The following is a 19,664-nucleotide window of genomic DNA, read 5'->3' as shown; positions in this document are numbered from 1 at the left end:
TTAAATAGTTTTTTAGTTTCAAAGCATTTCTAATATTCTGATAATCTGAATCTTTCTGATAAGCAAACAGTGTTTACCAGTACTACTGAATAAAATCAACAGGTGGGGAATTTGTCATCTTACTCAATGTGTGTTAACAAACAGAAACACCTAGCAGAGAAGAGATGAGTTTCTAGGCACCAGTAATCCATGCTTTACAATGATCAAAAGCCACACATCTAGAAGGCCTTAGAGCTTTTTTATGTAAAGGAAAAATTAGAGAAATAGAGCATGATAGTGCATAATCTCCAATATGCATATACAGCAATATGCAAGCAAACAGTGGGTGGCCTACTGAAAAGCAACAGAGGCACATATAAATGAAAAGAAATGTCAGCAGCCACAGTAGCTGTGGTTTCAGCTGGGTGGCTTTGGGCTAATACTGCAACGACTTGCTCATCTTGCTTTCTGCAGTTTTAATGATGACTGATCCCTACAGTTTCTTAACCAGAAGCAAAATTCAGCCAAAGTATAACACAAGAATATTTACAGAGACTATACACAGCTTGCTCAGATTTTTACTTCCCTTTGATTTTCATGCCAGCTTACTGGTAGTATAAGCAGTTGCTTATATGATCTTATTTAGACTTCAATATATTTACTGTTTAAGGACAGCTCTAACTGACTCTGGTGCTTCCCAGATCTGAGCGTCTTTTCACTTAGAATAAGAGGACTTACAGGAATAGAAACATTTAAATTGATAGGTAGCTAAACAAAGTCTCCACCCAGCATAACAGGTAAGGAAATAACTTATAAACTTTACCAAGAAAATATTGCTGCAGTCATTATCATAAGCCACATGGATCAAATATAACAATTAAAAGCCTATCAATTGTTGACCACCCTGTTTCCCTGCAATGCTCAAAGTAGTTCTAGGCATTGCAGGAAGAAGTCTACAGAAGAAAATAATTATGTCAGGCATTCAGAATCTTCTTTTAGCGACAGAAAGTCTGTCTGCTTTGGGACAGACATGGTAGTGCTGACATCAGTTTTTATAGGTTTTATAGACAAAATTGTTTCTATTCAGATATTAAATTCACAAAAGGCATTTTCTGAAGTGTCCTTAAACATTTAAGTATGTAATGGTGATGAAAGCTAACAGGTAAACCCCTTTTTTGTTGTCTAAACATAGCCTCTTACAGACATATGTAGTTTTGTAGATCCATGTTTATTCCTATAAAATTATCGTGAATGGACTCTTATGCTATCTCCTTTTACTAATTAAAGTTAGGTTATTATTTTGCCATGCCATTGTTTGGTATAATTAATTGAAGAGAACAAAGAGGTAACCAGAATCCTATTTCTTAGGTGCTAGTGTTTATCACTTTTATTGCAGCATTATCTTTATAAATAAAGATTTCACTTGTTGACATTTATGTTAGTTAACAGCTTGACAATGTAAAAAAGCTTCTACCTCCACATTAGGTTGTTCTATAGAACTAAAATTTAAGCACTTCCCTAGTAATTTTGCAACTTGTTTGGCTCCCTACTGATTCAGCAGGCTCTACAAAGACTTTGTTGTTTGCATACATCTACAGCACTTACATATCAGGAAGATGGTAGGCAGCAGCCAAAGCTGGGTTGCTCCTCTAGGAAATATAAGACAAAAGCTGAAGATGTTGGCCAGGTAGACTAACAAGGAATGCAGTCCTAAAATGCTCATGAAGAGCAAATCACAATAAGAAGAGCAAAGTGCCACAGCAAAATTGGGTCGACCACAGCTCAGTCACTGCTGTGAAAGCCTGTAGCAACAGTACAGGTATGAGGTCAACCCAGGAAGTCAAATGTGCAAGCGGAGGTGAGGTAAAATGAGGATTATCAGGGTAAAAGGCTAGGCACAGGAATGCCTGCAGGGTAGTAAGTGAAGAACGAAGGTGAGAACAGGAGCTTCAACATACCTACCAAGCCAACGAGAAGTGATTGCATGGCTGGAGGCTCCAACTGTAACTCTGCAGAGTTAGCTACTGTCACAGGTACCAGGTCCAGGCTTGTAGGGTTGTGCAGTAACAGAGATGACAGGTTCCTCAGTCCCCTGGGGAGGTCCCCAGGTGGTAGTGCCTGTTGGTGCTCAGAGCCCTGGCAGAAGGCTTCTTAGGGAGAGGTACAACATGAACACAGTCCTCTCTGTGCACTTTGCCTAGTTGTGGTGAATGTGAGTAACTCCATTGGATTATTCATTTGCAAATGTTCACTACTTGAATATTTTTCCCTCCTGAGTTGCTCTTGTGTAGCGTCTTAGTGCTTACAGTTCAGTTTTCAATTTCCAATGTTAGATTTTGTGTATGCGTGTTCCTCAAGTCTTACTTCTTTGATTCTATTATCGCCTGTAATTGGCTGTTTTTTCATGGCATTTGTGTCAATAAGTGCAAATGTTTCTATAAAATAAAACTGATTTCTAGGAAATAGAAGAACTCTGTTTACTGACCCAAACTTAGAACTTCAAAAAACATGTTCTTTTGAAAATAATAACACATAGAAATCCTTTCTATTGCATTTTATACACTGGGGGTTTAATTTTACAAGGGTTTTTGCAATGAGTTCTTTACAACTGTCAATAAGAGTTGATAGAATGTACTTCTTTTCCTTTCCTTTCCTTTCCTTTCCTTTCCTTTCCTTTCCTTTCCTTTCCTTTCCTTTCCTTTCCTTTCCTTTCCTTTCCTTTCCTTTCCTTTCCTTTCCTTTCCTTTCCTTTCCTTTCCTTTCCTTTCCTTTCCTTTCCTTTCCTTTCCTTTCCTTTCCTTTCCTTTCCTTTCCTTTCCTTTCCTTTTCAAGTGCATGCTAAAATTATTATACAATCATTGGAACCTATATTGCAGGGCTCTAGAAAAAATACAACTACTTCAAAACTTTCCTGCAGTACTGCCATGGGATTTTGATACAAAAATGTTAATATCTTCACAAATATTTTCACTAGGTAACTGAAGTGAAATATTCCAGCAATATTATATAGGAAACAAATAAATAAGTAAATAAATAAGCCCTATTCTGTGGAAGCCATTTTTACATGTCAGGAAAAAATGCCTGATTTAGCAGACAAGTATCCCTTTTTTTCCAGTTTTGCAGCATCTTCAAGAAATCTCGCCTTGATCATTAAAATTGTATCTTAGATTTACAGTATAGTTTCTTATTTGATGCTAACATAGTGATATTTTCATTCTTTGCACTATATGTTTCTGAAATAGACTCTTAATAGACTCTTCAGGTGTATTTCAGTGAGGCTACAAAATATATTCAGGCTGCCATTTGCCATCATTCCTTAGAAGCAGCAAGCTTAACTCCTCTCTCATTTAAAAAAAAAAAAAAAAAAAAAAAAAAAGCTAACCTTGAAGTGATGATCTAGTAGTTCATCAAATGCAAATTTTGAGATGTGAACTGGGTTCATGATGCATATATAGCATAACTATTTTTCCTGAAGTTATATAATTTAACTTAAGCTTGAATACAATGACAGTGAGACAATAGAGCTATTTTTATTTCCTGAGTTGGAGAACAGTCATGTCTTCTGTCATTGCAACAGCTGCATGATAGGACTTTTTATGATCAGTGGCTCGATATCATGTTTTTTCAGGTTCTAGGTAAAGGAATGAACATTCTCCCATCTGCAGCTCTTCAGTGCTCTGCCTGAGATCTCAGGCATGAAATATTCTTTCAGTCTGTCATATATTTAATGGCAAAAAAAAAGGGTCTACAAGGCCAGAGTCTCTCTTTGCACAAACTTTTCTCTCCATTACGTTTCACAGCTGTAACTGAAGGCAGAATTTGACACTATCAATAGAATTTAGTTAACACTTCTATTGAAGATGTATGAGTTGGAAAACCATCCCTAGCACATTATGCACCTATTTATCTCAGCCCTGTGGCTGTTTTGTCTCTTTAGTGTTATCAGGTGTAGAGAGTAATAACTGTTTATTTTTTCCACTGAAGCAACCCAGTGGAAATCCGAAAACTCTCAAAGTCTTGGGAGAAGATGTAATTGTTACACAAGTGCTTTACCAATTAAAAAGATGGCAAATCAGACTATTCAGTGTCCAAATTCCATGAACTACTACAATGTCCAGCTTTACACATCACTAGCTGCTGACAGCAATCATACAGCAGTTGTGGAGTATATTATAGTATGTAATACATAGCAAGTAAACTGGCATTTTGCTATTTAAAGCTTGTCCACATGGATATACATGGAATTCAAAGCATGAATGATTATGTATTTATAACTAAACATATTTCCCCTCTTCACTCCACAAAGATATTTTAGCTATAGAAAAAGTGTGCCTTAATTTGGGTGTGCAATAATCTGTTTTCTGATACGTTGCCTGCTAAGATTACAGAGGTAACTATTGTGGTGTTTCAGCAGACAAGAAACAGATCATACATTCCCAGAAAATCGGATGCCTACAGGTTGGGCCACAGACTTAGATTTACAAAAGCTGATTCTGATGCATCCTATTCCCAGAACCTACATCTCTAGATGGATTTAGTAGAAAGGTTTGGACTCTTGGTTATGCTCACCTGGAGCCTGCCAATCCTCCAGTAGTGATCCGGACTGAAATGGTACAGTCCCTGTGTGTGACCAGGCAGCCCTGAGAATGTGTGTACTACATTAGCTGAGTGCAAGCCATGGGATAGCTGCTGTCACAAGTACTTGGAACACCACTGCAAAAGCTGTTCTCACACCATTCTAACTTCTACTGTGCTGCCCTAACATCAGATTCCTGTAGCATCTGTGTGTTTGTGTTCCAGTTCTGGTTATTCACCCTCTGTATACACCCAATTAACGTTCACATTTTAAGCTATTTTTTTCAGCTATGACACTATGTCTGCATGGTGCAAATGTACACTAAATGAAACATTTCAATTTATGGTTGTTGAACCCCCAAATCAGTAAGATTTTCAAAATTTTGAAGATTTTGTAGAGTTTTTCATCCTTTTTGTTACTGTCTAGAAAGCAACCTGCAGGGACTACTGACCCACCTTCAGGAATCCTAGGGGAAATGTGGCACTGCAAATCAGAATGTTGTATTGCATGTACTATGACAGAAAAAAAAATCAAAACATTTTCAATCCTTTCACTGGAAACAAATCTACATACAGCAGCAGTACTCAGAGCAGTTATTATTATCTGTTATTGATATCGAAATGAGTAACCAGATGTTTTTTTCTTGGAGAAACTTAATTACTGGTCCAAAGGCTTTTGAAATTATGACATGTAGGGAGAGTTAGCAAAGAAATTTGCCAGTGAGAAAAAGTCAAAGGGCTCAGATTTATCATGTTATTATTCTGAAACTGTGGGAGACATTGAATACACATGGCAAGCAGCTTGTTTCAGAAGCAGCTGGAACCTCAGAAGTCTGATGAAAGGACCAGAAATACCATTTGGGAATACTCAGCTCTTGGGCAGCAAGGAAAAGGTAGATAGCTAATTAAAAGCTTTTGGATGTGATTACTTCTGTAGCAGAAACTCATGAACCTAGAAGAGTTTTACAAATGACTCAGATCTTAAAGAGTTATGGGATATAGTAATAGGCAAATTATGGAAGATGCTATAGTTAGTCATTACAGCATTACACACAGAATGCTACAGCCTAATTACATTAGTTCCGGAACCTTACCAGCATATCTGATTTTTGTATTGATTTCTGGAAGCTAAATGTAATGTCTGGTTCAGATGTACATCCAATACCTCAGATTAATGAAATGCTACCGGGCTTGGGTGATGGCCAATATGTAACTAAACTTGACTTACCAAGTGATATTTGCTGTTTCTTTTGGCTTCCCAGATTCCAGAAGCCAACTGTCTTTTCTACACTCTATGAGGCATGCTAGTTTTAGCAATGTCCATTTAATTTATATTAAGCTCCAGCAGCATTTCATTCTATGATTCATTTCCAAGACTGAGGGATAAAATATTCTGTCTTAATCAAGAGATGCACATCCTGATGCAGTGATCTATACCACTCTCTTGTCTAGATATAAATGGAACTCCTACAGAAGGTGACAATGGCCCTGGAACCTGTTAGGATGCTCATATTTCCTTGTTAACTTGGCTAAATTACAAAATGGATGTGCTGAAATGAAATACAAGGACTAATTTTAAAAGAGAAAGAGTAAGACTGCCTACTGGTTCTGTCTGGGAAGGAGTTAATTTGCCTTGTAGCAGCTGGTATGGTGCTATGTTTTGGATTTGTGACTAAAACTGTGTTGATTCCACAACAGTGTTTGCACTGTTGCTGAGGTGTGCTTGCACAGTCCCAAGGCTTTCTCTGTTTCCCTTGTAGGCCGGGGACTGGGCAAGAAGCTGCCAGGAACAGTTGACCCAGACTGACCAAAGGAATATATAATTCTATGCTCAACAATAAAAACTGGGAAATGTTTCTGTTTGCTTGTTTGAGGGAGGTAACCATTCCTCAGAGACTGATGGGTATTGGTCTGCTTGTAGGCAGATAGTGATAGTGAGTGATTATCATTGTTTTGGTGTTTTCTTTTTTTTTTCTGTTTTCCCTTAGTCTTTCATTCACTTATTAAACTTACTTTATCTCAACCCATGAGTTTTCTTGCTTTCACTGACCTGGGGAAAAGGCGTAGGATGGGACGTCGAGGAGAGTGAGCAAGGAGGTCTGTGGTGTTTATCCACTGGCCAGAGTCAACCCATCACAGTCTAATGAAGAAAGGGCTTTTGTGAAGTGCATCTTCTTACCGGTAAAAAGGAGATAATATCTCCGTTGGCTTTATCTGAATACTGACAAGTTATAGATAGATTTTTACCTTAGAAGATTTGTTATAGAACAATGCATTCTGTAAGGCATGTTCATAAGTCTTTTGAATGAGTGCAATTGATGAGACAACATGCTTCTTTTGCAATATTTCATTTTTATGTAAAGATTTTGATCAGAGCCTCAGAGTTAAAAAGTTTTCAGATCCATCCATTGATCTTATTTCTCTCTTTTTCATGAAAGAACATATAGGCGGTGACAAAAGATAACTGTCTATATACTCAGAGGACAATTAAGATCTTAAACACCACCTGCTTGAAGTCTACTCTTTAGAGTGACTGATATTTACCCATTAAAATATTTGTAGTTTATACATGAGAGGAATATCACACTGAATGTGTCATATCTAGAGATAGGACCCCAACATGGAGATATTGACTCAACATCACACTGTGACATTATTTTGGACCACATATATAATTAACATTTTTTTTTCTCAACTCACAAGATTCTGATATTAATTCTGATATTTAATATAAATTATCATATATAATTTAGATATTTTTTTTTCTCTTGAATGTACAATATTCATTGACAGAAGCTGTACAGAACATCTTGTTTTATAGATTATACAAGGGAGAACAAATGCAACCTTTACTCCTCCCTTGTGGTCTTTAATCATTCTATAATGCCTCCTACAGTCCTGAGCCAGCAGTCCATGTCCACACCAGCCTACAACTGCATCCCTGAGCACTCATAAGATGAAGCTTTTGAAATAACTGTGTGCTTCAGTTGAGTAAAAAGAAACACCTTAAACATCCTGTGGCTGCAGATATGTTCCTAGATGTATATATTAATTCTATACATTGGTCGTGTCAGAAAAGGTAGAGGAAAATAAAGGTGGATCCAGATCTCTTGCCATTAAAGGCAAGGCCTATGCTAAGAATTAACACAAGAATTTTAAACTGCCTAGTGCATCCTGAAGCCTTCCTAATCCATAAATCTGCCCCAGGAAATAGAGAAGAATGAGGTTATACCAATGCAAATCACAGCCAATAAATCTATGTGACACAGCACAGCAGTAAGTAGACTTTACCAGCTCAGGACCAGATGTGGTTTAGGTGCCTGAGTCCCCACTAACATGGAAAAACAATATATTCATTTTTTAAACAAAACAACAGTTTTGTAATTGCACTAGTGACTGTAGCTATCGTCACTTTCACAAGCCCAAAATAAGGTTACATTCTAGTGTCTCTGAGATCACCTAGATTCTTGCACTTACCTCTGCCAGACTTTTGCAATAGATGTTGAGTCTCTATCAAACTTTTGAACATAGTAAATTTGTTCACGTTTGACTCAGCTCTACACTGTAGTTAAAAATCCCTTTCTTTCTTTATGTGCAGTTTCATTAATAATGACTATTGCTGTTTTCATGTGCATAAATGCATGGATTATTTATTTATTTATTTATTTATTTATTTATTTATTTTCAGAATAGCTCAGAACTGAACAGGCAACCAAAATACACATACGGGTCTGTGATGGGCAATCTCTTGGGACCGTACATAAATTGCACAGAGTTGGAGGATGCAAACAAAAGAGTTTGTACACAGTAGACTAGAAAATAGGATGGAGGGAGGCACTTTTTAAAATCAGTCTCACCACCTCCAGTACAATTCTCTGCTTTCACTGAAAGCAGTCCTTTTTGATGCAGATTATCAACAAGCATATGTGTGGTGACAACAAAACAGGCACTGCACCAGAAATCCACCTTGTCTCATTTGTGTGATTACAGCTTCATGTATAAACGTGACTCACCAAATACCTTTTTTCTTCATTTACATGTATGAACTGTGGGGCATATGGTGTTCCCTATGATCCTTTTTGTTGTGGGATCAATGTTCAGACATCAAAGTAGGTATGACTGATTGTTTTACATGGCCTTGAGAGGTTAAATGAGCTCCAAGCAATCTGACATCATTTAGTTCCTGAATGCTGATAAGGCAGAGAATGGAATGAATGGACTGGAGATACAAAAGAGATATAATGATAGACCAAATTCCATAACTGTTTAAAATTCTATAAAGAAAAAAATGAATTCAGTGTTATTACTCTATCTAGAAGAGAAATAACTATAGACATATGAATTCATTCTTAACTCATTGAAAAATATCTGCATCTTTGGTATAGACTCTAGTGTGACCAAGACCAAGCCATTGTTGTGACATTACTGTTAAGATTTCATAGGATTTTTCTATAAGGATAAATTACCTTTTTTAGAGTTGGAGGGTGCCTATGAGATGCAATTTTTTTTTCCCTGACCCATTTTTTCCCACTCTTGCTTCTTTTCTGTGAATTATTTTCATTCCATCATGACTGTGAAACACTTTTTGTCATGATCTATCTGTCCTTGAGCACATTATCTTAATCTTGTTCTTGTTTAAAAGTACACATTTGTGTTAAGCCCAAATCCCAGGGAGCATCCTATAGTGATCTTTTACTTAAGTGCTAATTCTTGATTCCAAGTTCTTTTCATAGGACTGAGATAATAGAAATGAAGGTGTTTTGAAAGGTCTTTGGTCAGATGTTTAACGGTTGCACATACAGTAGGTATAATAGCTCATGTTCAACTTTGAGAAGTAAATAAACTCTGAGCAATTTCACATCATTTCATTCTTGAAAGAAATGTTGACCTTGATATTCCTTGTTATGTATATAACTAAAAATGAACAAAAATGCTTTGTGCTGAGCTGGTTAGCAGATTCTAGAATAGCAATGCAGCTCTATATTGAATCAAGGTGTTCCATAAACCTTTAATTTCCTTAAAAAAAAAAAAAAAAAAAAAAAAGTAATTTATTTCACGGTAATCTCCTTTTTGCTGAACAAGTAGCTGCATTTTCTCAGTGGCAAACTAAACCAGCTGGAGATTTAATGTCATGAGTAACTCAGCACTGCAAAATGCTGTGTATGGGGAGAGTTTTGCAGTTTAATTCAGAGGTCAAAAGACATGTTGCTTCCAAATGATATTGGAGAAATAGCTTGGAATGATGCCCCTTTCTTATTTCTGAGCAGTAAAAAACAGACAAATTAAAATGTCAGTACACTGAATTAAAAACTGTTTTATGATAAGGCACTTGAGCCAGCAACCAACTTTCCAAATACCACATGTGGTAGTAGATTTACAATTTGTGAAGGGAAGACTAGCACTAATTTTTTCCATTCAGCGTATCAGTGAGGCAGTGTTGGAATTCAGTATTCACTTCCATAGCATCACACTGATATTGAAAAAGTAACAAACAAACAAACAAACAAACAAAAACAACTACATCATGGTAGATATAGCACACTAATTTGGACAACAAAAGTTATTTCCATTGTAATGGACTTTTATCTTTTAATAAATATTGGTATTGTTTGTTACAGGCATTGATATTCTGAGTTTTACTTAGTGAAATGCTGTGAACAGCTATGTATAAGCTCATACAACTGATAGAAATATATTTGAGTCTAAAAAAATGGATAGCTATGAATTAAAAAAGTAACTTTATAGCAAAAAAGAATGATACTGAAACAAATAGTGGTATTTCACTCAACCTACTGCAAGTCTATAAATTCTGAAGATATGTATGCTGAGCAGATTTCTTTGTTTAGTTATGAGTTCAATAAGCTCTCTACTTAATAACAGTTGATTTGGAATGAAAGTATATTTGGAGTAAAAAATCTAAGAGTGATGTCTCAGTCAATATTTTCATTGGCTAAAAAAATACCAGCTGATTCATAGCTTTATCTTCTATTTCTCAGGATAAACTTGTTCTTCTCAGAAGAGTGCCTGAATAGCCTGATAGTGGGATAAAAATACTGTTGTAAGATGACTAATTTTTGTACTCCTAAGTTTCTTTACTCCTCTACTGTACTGAACTCAAGCACTTGAAGCTCCCACACTCTTTTACCACTACAAACATCCATCTTGAGACAGACTTTATGAATTTGAATTCAAATAATAAAGGATAAAATGTGGTGCATTTTTTCTCTGCAGCATAGGTGTTCCATCAGGATTTCTTTGTCTCATTTCTCTCAGCAACTTACAGGTACCTAAAAGCTTTTTAAAATTTACTTTAAAATTTCTAGTCCTACTGGTATCTATCTTCAAACTATTTACTTTAGAGAGCTAAGGATTTCCTCTGACACTGGATTAGTTTGGACTCATAAACCCCAACATAAATACTTCAACACTGCTACACAGAAATGGCTCCACTTCACAGCCTGGCTTTTAGGAATTCATATTTCACCACTTTTCATTCTGTATATTTTTAAATATTTTCCCTAGATAACCTGGTGCCTTAAAATGAAAAGTCTCCATTTCAGTCTCACAGCTTCCAGAACAAATGAAAGTACATGCAACCACATCAATACATAGAGGAACCCTAATACACTTCTCTGTATCTGGATTCTGAACGAAATATGTGAGTCACAAGAGGAGCAGTTACAGAAGCAGCTACAAGAAAAGGTGAAATCCTAAAATAAGTAAGGGAAAAACAATTAATCTCTGATGTCCCAATAGTGGCCTCTCAATCCTTCTTTCCTTAGGATACTGTCAGCTCTCTATTAAATAGATTCACCTTCCTGTTAACAAAACACTATTCATTACATCGCAGTCTCGCTATTGTCTTGAATTGTCTAGCAGCAAAATGTGTCTATGAGTGCACACCATCATGTGCTTACACTATTTAGGATTAATTGTAGTCAGAAGGAATGTTTGGTATCAATTTAATGCAAAAAAAATCTCTTCTGAGACCTGGGATTCTTGTAGGAATATTCTGCATCTGAATCTCCATGCATTACTTCTCTTATTTTTACATATGGGTTTAGGCATTTTTATTTTTTCCACACAGAATCACAGAATCACAGAATTTTCTAGGTTGGAAGAGACCTCAAGATCATCGAGTCCAACCTCTGACCTAACGCTAACAGTCCCCACTAAACCATTTCCCTAAGCTCTACATCTAAACGTCTTTTGAAGACTTCCAGGGATGGTGACTCCACCACTTCCCTGGGCATCCTGTTCCAGTGCCTCACAACCCTTTCAGTGAAGAAGTTCTTCCTAACATCTAACCTAAAACTCCCCTGGCTCAACTTAAGCCCATTCCCCCTCGTCCTGTCACCAGGCACGTGGGAGAACAGGCCAACCCCCACCTCGCTACAGCCTCCCTTGAGGTACCTATAGAGAGCGATAAGGTCGCCCCTGAGCCTCCTCTTCTCCAGGCTGAACAAGCCCAGCTCCCTCAGCCGCTCCTCGTAGGACTTGTTCTCCAGGCCCCTCACCAGCTTCGTTGCCCTTCTCTGTACCCGCTCAAGCACCTCGATGTCCTTCGTGTAGCGAGGGGCCCAAAACTGAGGTGCGGCCTCACCAGAGCTGAGTACAGGGGGACGATCACCTCCCTAGCCCTGCTGGTCACACTGTTCCTGATACAAGCCAGGATGCCGTTGGCCTTCTTGGCCACCTGAGCGCACTGCTGGCTCATATTCAGCCGACTATCCACCATCACTCCCAGGTTCTTCTCTGCCTGGCAGCTCTCCAACCATTCCTCTCCCAGCCTGTAGCTCTGCTTGGGGTTATTGCGCCCCAGGTGCAGGACCCGGCACTTGGCCTTGTTGAACTTCATGCAGTTGACCTCAGCCCATCGGTGCAGCCTATCCAGATCCTCCTGCAGAGCTTTCCTACCCTCAAGCAGATCGACACACGCACCTAACTTGGTGTCATCTGCGAACTTACTGAGGGTGCACTCGATGCCCTCGTCCAGATCATCGATGAAGATATTAAAGAGGACTGGCCCCAGCACCGAGCCCTGGGGGACGCCACTAGTGACTGGCCTCCAACTGGACTTGGCTCCATTCACCACGACTCTTTGGGCCCGGCTATCCAGCCAGTTTCTAACCCAACGAACTTCAGAGTTATTTGTTAATCCTAAATCTATTTAATAGATTTTTTATTTTCTTTTTGCTAAATTAAAATTTCAAATTTATCCTTTCCAAGGCAGAGGGATATTTGGGTCAGAATATCTGTTCCTGATCTGTTTTTTTCTTCCATTACTGGTAGATATAGCAAGAATCAAGCTGATGCTATAGAAATCAAGACTGGAAATAAGACACAAAAGAGCAAGAACAATTAATTTGAAATATTTTCTCTAAAGAAGTTGTATATTCTCAACTCCATGGAGTATTTAAGACAAGACAATTTGATATTTTTCTGAATTATGTGTTAGCTCTTCTGGGTGATGTTTTTGAGATAACAAATGACTCTGTGAAGTTCTGTTGATTTCACTAGCCCAGAGCACAGAATGAATGTTCTTAATGAACCCCTCTAGCTTATAATATCTATGGGTGAATTTAGAAAATCACATTTCTGTAGAAAATACATTGATTTCTTGCATTTACTGTGGACCTGATTTTCAGAAATGCATAGCAGTCCTCACATGAGACTTTTAGTTCAGTGATTTTAATGTGCTTTGGAGGACCATGACCAAGATAGAAATGTCTGGAAGGCCACCTGTCTTCTCTGTGACTATAGCCTTGCAGGCTTTTTGCTCTCACACGACATGAGCTGACAGGCAGCTCCTATTCTTTCTTTCCTCCCACATGAGCATTTCTGTTGGCAGATTAGTCAATTTGCTGGCAGAGCATGCATGTAAGGCCAGTAAAGGGAACATAAATAATTTCTGCTGATGACAATGTTTGAATTGACTCTATCACAATTTGGAATTGAGAAAATTCCTTAGATACTACTCTCTGGAAACTGCTAGCAATTGCTGAGTCTAACAGCAATCCCAGCACCTGCAATTAGGTCAGCTATTTGCAGAGTGCCCCAGGGAATAATGGCCAGCCAGGTGTTCCACTGCCTATCTATCAGTGCTAGCCACTCAAGGAAAAAATATATATATATATATCTGTGCTATATGCTACTGTATCATTTTTCATCTCCCTTTGTCTCATCTGTTCTACATTTTCTCAGGATAGTTTTTGGCCTAGCTAAATGCTAATGTAGACTTTGGTTCAATCCCTTGGTTGATCTATATATCCAGGAAAGGCATAAACAAGCACGCTGTCAAAGGCAAAAGAATATCTTAACAGTGTTCATACATAGCAGCCAGTGCTTCAATGTTAGGGATGTAAATGTCACGCCAAATCTGCAGCATTGCCACTAGATTTCCTCAGTATATAGGTTAATATAAAATACATCTTTCTATTTGTAAAATGTTGGTGTTCTTGTAAGGAAATAGCCAGTGGTGGTAAACACAATTACAAAAGTTCATTTTCATAGGATATCTGTTTTCTACTTAAATATTTTAATGGAGTTTTTTTCTGAGAGACAATGTTGGCTCTCCACAGTAAGTGATTACCATTCTCTGACATTTAAATAAAGTGACACACCCATCTAAAGCATTGTTTTAAATATATATTCAGAAAAAAAAAAAAAAGGCATCAATGTAGGACTGTAGGACTTTAATGTTTTCAAATATGTTTTTTGATCTTTGTCAAACTGATAAGATCATACTATGAACCCATTAGATATATGCCTTGGTGTCTAAAATATGTAGCTAGATGATTTTATGATTAAAAACAAAGCTTTCAAATGATAAAGCATTTATTCTATACTAATCACTTTATGCCTTACTTCAAAATATTTGATATGTAAAATTTCTAAATTTCTTACTTATTTTTCTATATATTATCTTTTTTTTTTTTTTTTTCCTGTAATGTAAAATAGTCTGATCTATCAGTTTAGTTTATTCAAATCACTTTTCCCTATGATGACTCATACATTTTCCAGCAATGTCATAACAGAATCGAGATGAAAAGTTAGGAAACAGAGGTTAAGATCAATACAAGTCAGGAATCTTTTCCACTACTTTGATCAGAACAATATATTTTTATTTTTTTTTATGGCTTTCTTGGGACATTCCTGAAAAGCAAGAACAATATGGAAGAGCCTTAAAAAGAAGACATAAACAGTCAATGAGTCAACAATAGTACTCGGGGGCTTCAAAAATATCTATTCACTTTCTTTTTATTTTCTCATGTTGCGTATTCTTCCATGGAATGCAGCTTGCAAAGATTCAGGTGGAAGCATTAGCAGGCAAATGACATTGTGGATAATTCAACAATAAAACTAGTTACCTACTCTACGCATAATGTTCTATCTGCAATATGAACTGCCTTTGAGAAAGAGAAGGTGGACTGTTAAGCAAGCTAAAAGAGGTGAGAAGTAATATCTATTAAATTTCTAAGTAGATTTTCTACTGTCATGGAAGAATGGCCATTTTACTTGCTCATGGACTAACATGCAATCAATACTAGTTATCAAAGAAAGGAGTGAATAACATTCTTGTGCTAAGATTGGCACATGGTAATGAATTAAAGCAACATAAAAGCATTCTTTCATTATAGTGAATTCATATGTGATATCATATGTGATATCAACATTAAAAAAATAAGAAAAAATTGTTATTACCAGAAAGTTAGAAACATTTGACTAGATCTCACTTTCTTCTTTTTGTCTGTCTGGAAAGTTAGGTGCAGAATACTGCATATTTATCTCAGAGAATGGGTAATAATGGGACTCAGAAGTTTTTTCAATAAGACTATATTCAGATCAGAGAAGTCCAATTGAGATTTTAGCGTTAATTCCTTATGAAGTATGAAGAATCTCAGTGTTTTACAATGTGGCATTATCAGTTGTTTAATCAATATGCTCTGCCAGAGTATGCTGTCATAAAAGGCAGTCTAAAATAAAATAAAATATCCTTCACTACACATTGTTAAAGCAATATAGTCTGCTCGTTTATTTCAGTTGTCATGCACCGCATGGCAATAATGATAATCCATTTTACTATATAACAAAATATATTTGGTGGGAGTTGGAAAAAAATGAAATGGAAGAATTTCACTGCTCATATTATTTTCCTTCATTTAATACAAGTTAAATAAATTTAATACAGTTTAAAACAACTGCTGATTAACAAGGTAACAAATGTAAGTAATTTGAAAATATATTGAACCTAATCCTTCCTATTGACGAACAAGGTCTTTTTGTAGGACAGAAGACTTCAGGAGACAATGTTTCCCTCATTAGATTTTGGCAAGTACATCTAGTGATGACAATGTGGTAGAGATATAGCAATGTTTATCTAGTTCTGAACTACAAAGCGTGGAATTAATTGAGGTGTCTTTGTGCATGTAATATGCCTACTCAGCACAAGTATGATCTGGGTGTGTAGTGTGCAGAGGAGAGTCAGGAGAACCAGTCTGTTCACTCATCCAACAGGAGGTATCTGATACAGCTGCCGGAAATATCTTCCTATACTTAGAGGACTTTACCACAGACTAAATTTTTCAAAACTTTTAGCCACACTACACTAAATCAGATTTTTATATCAGAAGTGTTGTAGATTAATCCCATATTGCACTTGCAGCAAAACTGACACAATGCCACAATTCTGAAACCTTTAGGTGGGATACCACAAGTGAGTTACTGAACATGAATGCTAATAGTCTGTCCAAGCAGGAATACTCATGGAATGAGATCCCACTAAATCACAGTGTAATGATCCAAATCCTTCTTTTTTACAGAAGCCATTTTAAAACTCAGCATGTACCATGCAATGCTAGAGGCAATATCATGATTATTCACTGCTCCAGAAAACAGCTACTTGCTCAATTTATTGAATGCCTTTAAAGTATCAGATGAATTAAAGAACTATATTAAAGTATTTTCAAAGAACACACCATGTCCTCACTACTGTTGATTTTTATTGTATTGTTTTCATTTTATCTTACTTTTCAAATGCTTGTAACTGGATTGAACGTTTTATTTTATATAATGAAAACAAAATTGTGACAAATATTTCTGAGTAGCAAATATTCCATATGCAATTTTCATCTGTCTTCCAGGGTGGTCTTTTTTTCTTGAATAGCTTTCAAGGAAAGTTTCCAGTCAGACTATATTTGTAGTACTAATTCATATCTTTCAAAATCTGTCTTGACTGGTAAAAAATTGTATACTTAAGTACCTTACTAGTTATCAGACAAAGGGATATTGACCACCCTAGCCATAAATGTGATAGTGCAGGACTCACTATTCTTCTGTGGAATTCTGCTGGATCACAGATTCATAAGACAGTATCGAGATTCTATTCATACCTTGACAGAGCCTCTTCTCTCATCTCAAGTCAATCTTCAGAGACTTAGTCAGAACTGGAATTTCCTTCTGTAGATACTATTGAGAGATAGTCTCTTTGGGATCAAACCCTGCAAGATATTCCACTCCCATTAAAATCTTTGGAGACCAATGCTTCTTAGTATGTGGAAAGACCAGACTCTTTAGCTCCCCAAGTAAGTATATATAGTAGAGTTGGTCAGAAATTGGAATAATTCCATGGAAACATTTTGGTCTTGGCAAAACTGCAACTTTTGACAGCAAAATGCTCGTATTTTTTCTGTAGTTCTAACATGTATTTTCTATCAGGAAACAGAATCACTGTTCTTTTCAGAAAGAATGTACATTTAACAGGAACTTCAATCAACAGTTCAGTGTTCCTTTTTCAAAATAATAATAATAATAATAATAATAATAATAATAATAATAATAATAATAATAATAATAATAATAATAATAATAATAATTCTCACAGTTATCTTCCAAATGATCAATTTATTGCAACATTAATGTTATTAGGTAAAAAGGATATTCTTAGTTTTTTTTTACTTTTCTCCTCTCCACAAATTTTGCCTCCTAAGAAAGGTCTGCTTTCTGTTTCGGATATTCTTTCAATACTTTGTTTTTAGAGAAATATATACTACCAGGACATTTCTTACAGTTGCGCATTTGTTGTTCAAATAGACACTGGAAAACAATCAGTGTTCCAGTGTTCTCAGATATGGTTCCTGCTGAAATTCTTCACTGAATTATGAACTTCAGATTTTATCCTCATTAAATAAAAATAAAATTAATAATAAAAAATTGATTCGTTAGCAAATAATATCGGCTTCAAATGGGGAAAAAAATGAGAAATTAAAGGAATTTAGGTTGACTTCATCTAGGCTGGAGAGTTTAGAGACCTAAGCGTGAAAGCTTTAAAGGCTCAGAGATTTTCTGGAAACTATGTTTCAATTAAAGGAGAAAAAAATAAAATAAAAAAAAGCCTCCAGCAGAGGAATAGCAGAGAAGCTCCAAATTCAAAAGGTGGATTGTCAAAGAAAGCAAATTCAGATCTTAAGAAGGAACTGTGTAATAATAACAACACTAGAATAAAAATAAAATAAAATAAAATAAAATAAAATAAACTTTTTAAACAAAAAGAGAATAGAAAAAGAAGAAATGTGTTCACTATGAAGTCAGAGAGGTTAAAGTTTAAAGGCAAACTGATTTTTGCTCAAAAGCTAAATAAATATTTTATCTCAGTTTTTGATAAAGCATATGCTGTTAGGAAGGACAGAGAAATTCTGATGGCTAAAGGTAAGTGAATCACTTATAGTCAGTTGGAAGTAAACACCAGAATTTAGTGCACTCCATGCTGAATGTGAAAGGGCAAAATAAAAGTCCACCTTAAAATTCTGATAGAAATTATAAACATGATAATAAGTTAAAGATATTTAAACTAATGGAATTTGAAATAAAATTCAATGTTTATCAACAGTGAGTAATGATGGACAAGTGCATTGTCTTTTTGAAAAAAAAAAAATACTGATTTTAAAAAACAGAAATGTAGTATATTTAACCTGGAGAAGTTACATGGAAAATTACTGACTAACCTATACTTCAGATGTATCATATTCTTTTTCTTTGTTCATGTTGCAAGCGGAACCATTATGCAGAAAGTGGGAGAATTTTGTTAATATTTCTTGATGAGAACTTGATCAATTGATCAAGGCAATTGGTATGGGGAGCTAGGAATATTTTGCTATATGATATTCTAGAACTTTCCCACTAGCATAAACCATCTTGAAAGATCTTTGATCACAACTGCAACAGAATATTTACTGTTTCTCTCTTCTTGTGACATGGTAGAGAGGTAGTGGAAGGGACTGGAACTAAAACTGGCCACCCAGTCTCTGGAGGAACCTTTGTAAAAAGTTTCTGTCCCCGGGCTGCCCGCAGAAGAGGGTGACAGGGGCATAACAGATTTTGACAACTGCATCTATCAGCTGTGCTCAGTGTATTCAGTTGAGGATAAATAAATGTTATGCCCTTACTTACTTACTGAAGTCAATATATTTGACAAAAATTCTGAGTCAAAAATAAGACGTATTTCAGCAGTTCACTCTTTCCTAAAGTAACAAAGCTGTAATAATTATAAATTTTGTTGATGGAAAATTTTATTTACTAGCCTTCAAGCTGTAGAGTTCAAAAAATATCCATTCCAATAATCTTGCAATTCCACTCTTATAAACAGTATTCATTATATCTCCTTGCATTTCATATGAGGAGTGCCTGAAAAAGACATGAACAATATAATTTAATTACAGAGACATAAAAGATGCTAAGGGTGATAAATATGTTTTATGACCTTTAAAATGAAGTCAGACAACATACCTATCTTTTCAATTTTTGTAAGCCTTGGCAAAAATATGTCTTGAGGTTCAGAAAAAAAATACTTATTTTAACAGAAACATTCTTATTCCACATTCAAAGGAGATTGCATTGCTGATGCTGTGAATTATATATCAATTTTACAGTCACCATACAAAACACTCATATAAACTTTCTACAGGTTCTGTCACACAAAATTGTATTAGAAAATACAGAACTTGGTAATTTAATGACAGACTAAATTTCAATAGAGTTTAACTTCAGAACCTGTTGTAAGTACTAGGGATGTTTGAAACCCAAAGAAGTTTAAAATATAAAATGCTAGCTGC

The 19,664-nt window shown here is 36.0% G+C and overlaps 1 protein-coding gene across 1 annotated transcript in view; it reads right to left on the bottom strand.

Annotated features, from left to right (window-relative positions):
- Nucleotides 1-19,121: 19,121 nt before the first annotated feature.
- Nucleotides 19,122-19,664, bottom strand: part of LOC311208992 (very low-density lipoprotein receptor-like) — a gene marked incomplete at both ends in the record, with an annotated part of 36,134 nt that continues 35,591 nt past the window's right edge. Inside the window, one exon of the mRNA XM_084286042.1 lies at nucleotides 19,122-19,236. Coding sequence (XP_084142168.1) covers nucleotides 19,122-19,236 — 115 coding nt within the window. The remainder of the gene's footprint in view (nucleotides 19,237-19,664) is intronic.

Source organism: Netta rufina (genome assembly GCF_964035555.1).
Source record: "Netta rufina genome assembly, chromosome: 4".
In the NCBI taxonomy this organism is placed as follows: Eukaryota; Metazoa; Chordata; class Aves; order Anseriformes; family Anatidae; genus Netta; species Netta rufina.
This window is presented reverse-complemented; position numbering and strand designations above follow the sequence as displayed.